The sequence below is a fragment of the Phacochoerus africanus genome, chromosome 6 (assembly GCF_016906955.1).
Source record: "Phacochoerus africanus isolate WHEZ1 chromosome 6, ROS_Pafr_v1, whole genome shotgun sequence".
NCBI classification, from domain to species: domain Eukaryota; kingdom Metazoa; phylum Chordata; class Mammalia; order Artiodactyla; family Suidae; genus Phacochoerus; species Phacochoerus africanus.
Genome location: NC_062549.1, coordinates 105,253,710 through 105,262,967, shown reverse-complemented (window position 1 = coordinate 105,262,967; position 9,258 = coordinate 105,253,710). Strand labels below are relative to the sequence as shown.

Here is a 9,258-nt window from a genome sequence, read left to right as displayed (position 1 = left end):
TCTGGGGGGGGGGGCTGCTCACAGCCCCGGATGTGAGTTGATATTGCAGAGATCCTCTCCTGGCATCACGTGGGCTGTGTACCTGGGAAGGGATGTTGCCCTTTGTCCATGTCTGCCCTACGTCCAAAGCCAAGGGTGAGGGCCTGTGTCTAGAGAGGTGAGCTAACAGGTTCCTCCCGGATGTCAGTGGTGGAGCAGTTGGAAGTTTTGCTCATAAACCAGGAGAGGGAGGCCCTCAGGAGGTTTCCAGAGGCCAGAAGTTGACTTCATTTCCTTGGCGTAGGAGCTGGGCCGATGTTTCTGTCCTACACTAGAGAAATGCTCTGAGGACCGGGAGTAACCACCGCACCACACCCCTCCAGGTGGGAAGGAAGACCTGCAAACACTCAGGCGAAAGACTGTGTGTGTGTGTGTGTGTGTGTGTGGCTAAGGAACCAGCCCATGCTGTAGGGAGCACGGCTTGATCCAGATGCAAGGCCACAGAAGCCACTATTATTTTTCATGTCCTCAGAAGTGCTTTCCTCAGCAAAAGAAGAGAATGAAGTCTCACTGAGGAGGCATCTGAACAAGATACCTGGGTGCAAAGTGAAAAAGGCTCGTCATCCCAGATGTTTTATAGATACAAAATCAAGCATCCGCATAACTGTATTTTTTACTTTGCACCCAGAGACGTGGTGTGATACAGACTCATAGTTGATAACAGTCCCCACCTGTGTGTACATAGTCGCGTGTGTGTAGTTTAAGTTATCCACGTCTTCTGCTTGTGGACAGAATATTTCACGTTTTTATGTTAATTACAGGCTTTTGTAGATGACATCCTTCCTATCTCCAGGTTGGTCCAGGGATTAATAATACGTTCTTGCTGCAGATGTCATGTCCTAAATCTATGTCCTGATTAGGCCTTCTTCCTAAGTGCCATGAAGACTGAGTGTCATCATATTCGTACTGTTAAGTAGCCATGCGACTCAGTGCAGGGCACTTAGACTCTCTGGACCTCAGTTTCCCAACTCCAATTGGAAGAGGCTGGGTTAGTGACTAAGTCTGTTTTTAGAGCAAAAGAATCCATGATTTGAGCCACCTTTTTGTATCAACATGACAATTTTTTTCTTCATTGAAGGAAGCATGATCTAGGTCACCGTCATATGTGGGGCATCTATTTCTAGACAGCTCAGTGTCCAAGTTGAGGAAGAGAATCAGATAGTTCAGTACATGTTAAGCTTTGGTTTTGTCGTTGTTTTTAAAATGAGTTCCTTTCTGAGGGGTTGAGTCCATTAAGATACTTCATGCTCTGCCAGGATGTTCATTATTTTTAGACAGTATGCTTAAAATAAAGGAGATGATTTTATTTGATACTTTTATTTATATGCAAAACAGCGCACCATTCATGAGATATGAAAAACTCGTCGGATAGAAACCAGATTATATCTATTTTCACTACAAAATATTGCATTATATAAAGCAACAGAGACACAAAAAAACCCTGAAAAAGACTAAAATCTTTGGATAGCAGATGTGTTTTTTTTTTTTTTTTTCTCCCTTGTCTCTAAAATACACTTTTCGTTTTAAGAGTTTCACAGCTGAGAACAGGAAACATTTTCAGGTTATAGACTTTTCTTTTTGGTTGTCACAGAGGAAAGTAGTTCTGAATTTTTTTTTTTTAGGAAAATAACTTAATTTCCTAAAATCATCCCACACACAAACATCACACACACACACACTCACAAAGAAGCTACTCTCCTTATAAACAGTTTGCAAAGTACTTTCCAGACATAACTACAGATAAGGATAACAACACTTAACTTTTTTAAAAAACTATAATAGTGAAGTGCTAGTGTTGCTGATCTCACAACAAAAGAACCTTTCAGGAACAAACATCTTAATATATAAAATATGCTTAGAAACGGGAAGATGTGGGAAATTTGTTATACAAGTGCAATATAATTAGAGGAAAAAGAAAGACCACAGTATAATCTCAACAAACACGTAAAAAGTTAGACATAATTATTCCACAGGAAAAAGTGTAAACACTTGACTATAAATAAATTGGCACAGAGTATCCAAAGTAAAATTATCACCACTCTGAAAAATAAATGTCTTGAAAAAAATACTCTACTCCTTCTAACATAAATAAAAATAGGTTGTCTTCTTCTAACTGCACCTATGGGTCCACATGTTTAAGGTCACAAATAGATGTTTTTGGATATATAAAGGGGCACTTCGCCTGACAAAGCAATCAGATATTACATTTTCCACTTAAGTATGGATTTTCCTGTCCGCATCAGCATCAGACCTTGGGGTGAAAATCTCACCAAACTCAAATTTTCCCACAATATCTGTTTGTTCCCAATATATGTTTTAACCTTATCAAACATTCTAGGCTTGTCTAATTTGGATTCTAAGGTAAGCTTTCTTTTCATAACCAAATAGAAAGTTTCCTGTTGCACCTTTGTGCCTCGGAGGAGATTTCCCCACCCACCCTCCCCTCTGAATGTCTGGTGCTTTGTCAATTAGAAAAAAATCCAGATAGTCTAAAGTTAGAAGCCTAGACTCAGAGCTTCTGCCCTCATTCTTTCAAAACATGAAGGTCTGTGGGAGATAAATGGAGAACTCAAAGTCTCCATTGAGCTAAAGCAACAACCCTTAAAGGGGTCCTAACACGTGGAGGGGAAGCCTGGAGGCCCCTCATCTCGGTGCCTCCTGGAGGTCCGTCTGGCCTGGAAAATCCCCCCTGCGAACCCCAGGGTTCCCCAGGCAACCCCACCCTTTGGAGTCGGAAACCTTCCAGAGTTGCCCTGCTGAGCAGAGAGACACACGTTGTGAGCCTCTTCCCCCGTCCAAGGCGGCGGCAGCGGCCGTCGCGCTGAGCCACAGCCTCCTCCTCCATCCCCGCGGCGGCCGCCCCGGGTGGGCCGCTTTTCACCCACCCCGGGCCAGGCGGCCCCCCGCGGCGCCCCCAGCCCTACACGTCTAGGACATGGTTGAGATAGGAGATGTAGCAGATGGCCAGGCGCAGGATCTCGATCTTGGACAGCTTCTTGTCCGGGGGCAGCGTGGGCAGCAGTTTGCGGAGCTCGGCGAAGGCCAGGTTGAAGGCCTCCACGCGGATGCGCTCGCGGGTGGCGTGGGCCGAGCGGTATTTGGCCGTGGCCCGCCGGCGGCGGCGCTTCTCCTCGCGGCTCAGCTGCTGCGGGTGCGGGTAGAGCGCGGCTCGGCCGCCGCCCTTGCCGTCGCCCTCGGCCTCCTCTACCTGCTCCAGGTCCGACACGCTGCCCAGCACCTTGGCGTCCGCTCCGCCCAGCGATTCCGGGTCCGAGTGCGCCGAGCTGGGGTGGTCCGAGTCGGCGGCTTGGTCCGGACTCAGCATCATTTTGGAGGCTGAGGGGGAGTCAGAAAAGCAATCAATAAAAGGAACGGGGGTCTTCTTGGGATAGGAGTGACGGCGGGCCAGGGCCTCCGCGCGCCGGGGCTGCCTCCCCAGGGGAAGCCGGCGCTCTCAGGGCATCGGGCCCGGCGGGGAGCAAGCGCGCCGAGGCGGACAGGCCGGAGGGCCAAGCCCCGCGCCTCCGTCCGCACGGGAGCCATCGAGGCCGGAGTCGCATCCTGGACCCGACAGCGCGGCCTGCGGGAGGCCGAGACCCGGTCGTCTGCCTGTTCCGGGGAACGAACGCAGGCCTGCGAGGCCGCCACTGGGTTTTGCTTCCTTCGGCCAATTCTCATCTCGGCCATTCCGCCCCCCTCACTTCTCCAACCCGCACAAACGAAAGAATCCAAAGGACGAATCCATCTCGGTTTTGCGGGGGCGGGGAGATGCGGAGCGCGCTTCGCGACCCGAGGGCCTGGGGCGAAGCCGCGGGAGAGCCGGGAGCCCGCGGGTCTCACGCGGGCCTGGGGCGTGGGGGCGGCCAGGGCTCCAGAGGAACCCAATCTTGAGCGCTGACTGAGAGCAGGCGGCCCGGAACGGGTAGGCGTCCTCGTCCCCCCCGCGCTTTTCCGAAATAATAAAGAGCCCACTAAACAAACGTGGAGGCTCCTTTCAACAGCAAAAGACTAAGAGCCCCTTGCAGGCTCCCGAAACACCATCTGTCACGCAGACAGCCACACGCATCAGGGACCTAGGGACGCAGCAACGTGGGATAAGACAATGCGCCCGCAGCCTGCCGACCATCTCGCGGGAAAAGGCTGGCGGCCGGGTGGCTGCGGGAGGAGAGGCTGGGGAGGGAAGGGAAGGGCCCGGGGCCGGGGGGTCGGGGAAAGTCGGCGCCGTGCCTGAGGCTCCGGCCGGAGCCGCAAACCCCGCCCGCAAAGTTCGGCTGCTCCCGGGTGCGGAGTCTGGGGCTGGTACTTGTCCCCGGGCGGCCTGGTCCATCCTCAGCTTTCCTCTAAGGGTGCACTCCTGGAAAGGCCGCCTTGCCCAGCTCCTCCTGGGCGCCCGGAGAACCGGCCCCGATCGCCCGCCTACTGGGAGGGGGCCGCTCCCAGCCGTGGGGCTTCGAGGAAAATCGGGCTTCGAGAAAGGGGCCGCCAGGCAGGGAAGGCACCTGCGGGGGCTGCGCGCGCCGACTGCGGGCGCCGGGAGGGAGGACCAGGCTGAGAGCCTGGGCCCTGCGCGTGCCGCCGGAGGGATGCTCGCCGGGGGAGAGAGATCGCGCCGGCGACGTGCGGGAGGGTGTGCTCCTAGACAAAAGCGGGGGCTGTGCGTACCGCTCTCAGCATCGCGCTTGCTTAGGAGTGAATTTGGCTCCAAGGTGGCTTTCATTTTCCTGCGAGGAAAACAAGCCCTCAAAGGCAAAATAAAAGCAAATGTTCCAAGTGAACTACTTGTGATTCCCTGCGGGCTTTTCACGGATACGTGTATAAGTAGAACAACTTGCACCTACACCTTCCCCTTAAAAGCGTATAAATAAATAGATAAATAATGGAAAATCACAATAAACCACAACGTAGTTGTAGTTTGAATAAAAAGTTCCTGGGTGCCCTAAAAGCATGTTAGATTTCCCCCCAGCTATCTTTTAAAAATATTCGTAAATGCCCTGTCGTGTATGCATTTTGTTTCTTCAACCATTGACTGAAATACATCTATAAATGAGATATGAATAATCTAACTTAGTTTCAAGCTGGGAAAAAAAAAATCAGTTAAAGGAGGCTTACCTTGTAAAAGCCTTTTCGATAATCTTTTCTCCAATCTTTTAGAGTTAAAATTCCAGGGAATAGCGGGGAGAAATTCCGAAATATATTAAAAGCAGCAAATATTTATTACATTCAGAAATGAAAAAGCAGCTGTCATCTCGCTGGTGTCCACAGCGAGGGACGATAATGTCTCAGGATGTGGACGATGTGAATGATTGTTCACTTAGTTGATGGATCAAAAACGCCTTTTCCTTTTAATTGTTCTCACACATTTCGGGAAATTCGTTGTTGATTTTTTTTAAAAAAACGAGCTGTTGAAAGTCTTATGCCTCTTTTCCTCTTCTAGGTCTCTAAAAATAACAAAAGAGATGCAGAGATAAACACAATCACATCAAAGGGCTGATTCCTCCACTTTCTAATAGCGGAAGAATCAATAAGAAAGATGGTTAAGATAAGATTCCGCTCCTGTAGGACTCCTTTCCTTCCCTTAATACGTCTGAGCAGAAACCGGGAAGTGCAAGGCAGAGATGCGATCTTGCTCAGAAGTATTTTTTTTTTTTTTTTGAGGTAAGGCTTTGTTCAGCTGATGTCTCCCCAGTTCCCAGGAACACAATACTGTAACTCGGGACTAAGCTTGCCTCCTCCTCTTCCCTCATTTACTTTATGTTGTATAAACAGACACCTATTTCCAGTTTCAAAGTCTTTCAAGGCTGGGTTCCATCTCCCACCCACCCCCCTCCTTTCTTTACCTTGTAGCAAAATACATATAGTCATTGGCTTGGAGATGCTTGGAGAAAGGTTGGTGAAAAGTGAATGTCTCCCGGAATAACAGTGACAGGGAAGCGGAGAAAGATGCGAGAGGGTGGGAGAGCCTGAGCAAAGAGGCAGAGATGCGTGTGTGGCTTCTTGGCTCTCCGGGTACCAATTGATTCAGCCTGGAGATGGTGGAAGAGATAAAGGCTTAAGCAGGGGGATGGAATTTTTTTCCCTAAATTGATATTTAATGGGAAATCCTATTGGACAGAAACCTGGACATGAGTCACTTAATTGGACTTGACATCTGTCACAGTGTGGGAGTTTTCACAGCCCAAATATTTTAGCAGATCAGATTCCCACTGAATCTGTGCCATAAAATATAGCAGTTGAAAGCAGTCCACGATAGAAACCTTAGCTTCTAATCAGAATTTCTAGCCATAATCAGACTGTTTCTCTTTTTCAAATTATTGATGCAATATTTAAGGGCAAATAAACAACATATTGACTAGGAAAAATTCTCCTGACGAATTATAGAATGAGTACCTTCCCTTAAAGTCTAGGATACTATTTGTGTCCAGAACATGGAAATATGGACTCTATATGGTTGCCACAATAAATATATTCAGATATGCAACAGCTAACATTTATTAATGATCCTTTACAATTTAAAAGACATTTCAACAAGGTTTGATTAAGCATATTCATATTTTTGAAAGATATCTATCCTGCCACTGGATTAATTTTCCCATATATGCTAAAAACCTTTCAATAGATTAAGTCGTTGGGGACACTGAGAACAAAATCTAGGTACTGCAATTTCAGGGATCACTGTATGAAACCATTCTACTTTTCTGAATATGTTTGTTTTTTTCTTTACCCACTCATTCATTCAACTTAAAAGATGGCATACTACATGTGTTGATTACTGCAGTTCATTCTTGCTTATTTTAACATGTGAATATTGAGCCATGTGGCAGTGCATTGGGCCAGAATGTAAACACACACAAACCATTAGTGTATTCCAGCACATACCTTTGCCTTACCCGATTCTTTGGCCCTGAATTTATATGCCTTATGACAAAAGGGAAAATCTAGTTCAATTATTTTGCTACCTTATAGAGATGCTGATAGTCACCATCAAATTATATGTTATTTGCAATCATTTTGGCTTTTTTTGATTGTGCAAGTTTAAAAGAAATAGAGTATTACAGCCTTACCCCCACCTCCCCAATTCCTGGGGCAGCATTTGTGGAGAAAGGAGTCCTCACTTTCCCTCCTTGATCAATTTTCCCTTAAAAACAGGTTTTATCATCAGGGGAGGGGGTTGATCAGCCCACTCCTGAAAGTGACCCTCTGGGTTCCTCATGGCTGCCACCATTTCTATTTGCCTTTGCACACTTTTTTTTTTTTTTTTAATCCTTTGGGAGATTTCTGGACCGGTATGGGGTTTGCAGGGGTGGGAGTAAGTTCATGGAGTGCCTCCACAGGAAATGGGCAGCAGCACTTTCCAGCCTGGCCTCTGCCCAGCCCCAGCACGGAATTATGTTTACAGATCCCAGGACATTTAAGTGAAGGCAGAAGCCAGCCACATTTGGGTGGTAATGGGAACAGGTGAGTTGATGAACTCCCGAGGTGGCAGAGAAGGAAGGGTTTCCTAGTTTGGCTAGCAGAAGCCAACACTGAGCATTCACACATAGCTGGAAGTGTGCAAACAGAGATACACCTACAGTTAGTTACTCTCACCCCCCATTACTCACACAGGCTGGCGAGCTCTGTTAGACCACAGGACCCATGCAGACTGACAGATTGAAAGCCTGGTGGGTCTAATCATCAGAGCTCATGAGGCAACTGCTAGAGAGGGAAGTCACTGTATCTCTGGTCACCCTGATGTTGGGGGGACGAGAGGAAATGGGGAGACCATCCAGGGCATCAGATTCTGCTGTGGTGTCAGCGCACACTCTCTTTTATATTCACATTTTACGCTTCCACACTGATAGCTGGCACGTGAATCAGTTAACACAAGAGTAAGCCCATGTAAACAGGTACACACTCAGATCCATGCATAACCATCCCTGGACACATGGTCATGGCCACACACATGGGTTCACACTCACTCACACTTACACTCTCTTTCAGGAAAGCCTCCCCCTCCCCCACTGCCACCTTGGCCTCTTCTAAGACCTCCCTGGTACAGATGGGTCTTCCTTCTGTGCCCCATAAGCACTATTTTCTGTTCTCCCTCAGAGACTACATGTTGTGTGCGGTGATTCTTGGTTCCCATACCTGGATCTCCCACTAGGCTCTGACAACTCCGGGGAGGACTCTAGCTCACGTGGCCAGCACCCCTGTCTGAGTTTGACACATTCTAAGTACTCAGTACATCTATGGCGAATGACTCCCTGGGTACAGAGGCCCCCAGGATGTTTGTAATACAGAAACACTTCCTCCAAAGACATCCAAGATTTCAGTTGTACTGTTTCCTGTCCTCTGAAAGTGAGGCTAATAATCCTGCCCAACTCACTTCCCAGGCTGGTTATGAAACTCACCATATTTTATAAAATACTAAGCACCAGGCAAATGAAGATATTATGAACTATTACTCCTAATAGTAAATAATATCATTAAACTAGTAGGGGGGGAGGTGGTAAGCAATGATGAAAAAAAGCCAGACTTCCTGGCTCTATCATATGCCAGCTGTGTGAACTTAACCGAGTTACTTAACCTTTTTGGACCTCAGTTTTCTATCTTTGAAATGGGAATAATAAAAGTATGTTATGTTATATATTTTTTTCTAGAGATGAGCAAGATAATCTGTGTAACATTCTTAAATTAATGCTTAATTTAGTCATATATATAATATTTAAATATATATTTTGTCATGATAAATAAGTGAAGAGATATTAATGTTAATATTATTGTTATTCACTATAAATATATATAAATAAGTACACATTGAGAACAAGAAATATAAATGAAAGTACGCAAAATATATACATATCCAGTGTAGTCACATTTTGTTTGTGTGTGTCTGTGTGTGTTTGTGTGTATATCTAGCAGCTAACCTAGAGTGAACATGTTCCCTTTGTCAAACACAGGTCAAGGGCCTTTTACACAATTAACTCATTTACCTTCCCCACAAAGCTATGAGGTAGGTCCTGTTGCATACAGGAAACTGGGACACAGGGAAGTTTATTCAAGGTCACGTAGTTAGGAACTCCCATCATGACTCAGCAGTAACAAACCCAACTAGTATCTATGCAGACAAGGGTTCGATCCCTGGCCTGGCTCAGTGGGTTAAGGATCCAGCGTTGCCGTGAGCAGTGGAATAGATGGCAGACATGGCTCAGATCCCACATTGCTGTAGCTGTGGTATAA

General features: G+C 47.0%; 1 protein-coding gene across 1 annotated transcript; it reads right to left on the bottom strand.

Annotated features, from left to right (window-relative positions):
* Positions 1-2,776: 2,776 nt before the first annotated feature.
* On the bottom strand, positions 2,777-6,000 carry NHLH2 (nescient helix-loop-helix 2). The gene is made up of 3 exons (XM_047783072.1): positions 5,877-6,000; positions 5,149-5,477; positions 2,777-3,375 (listed from the first exon to the last, which is right to left on the bottom strand). Exon 3 carries the CDS (start codon positions 3,365-3,367, stop codon positions 2,960-2,962), a length of 408 nt encoding a protein of 135 aa, XP_047639028.1. The 5' UTR covers positions 3,368-3,375; positions 5,149-5,477; positions 5,877-6,000; the 3' UTR covers positions 2,777-2,959.
* Positions 6,001-9,258: the final 3,258 nt, after the last annotated feature.

What these genes read in the sequence shown, in the direction of transcription:
- NHLH2 (XM_047783072.1), bottom strand. Translation starts at nt 3,367, where the DNA reads ATGATGCTGAGTCCGGACCAAGCCGCCGACTCGGACCACCCCAGCTCG.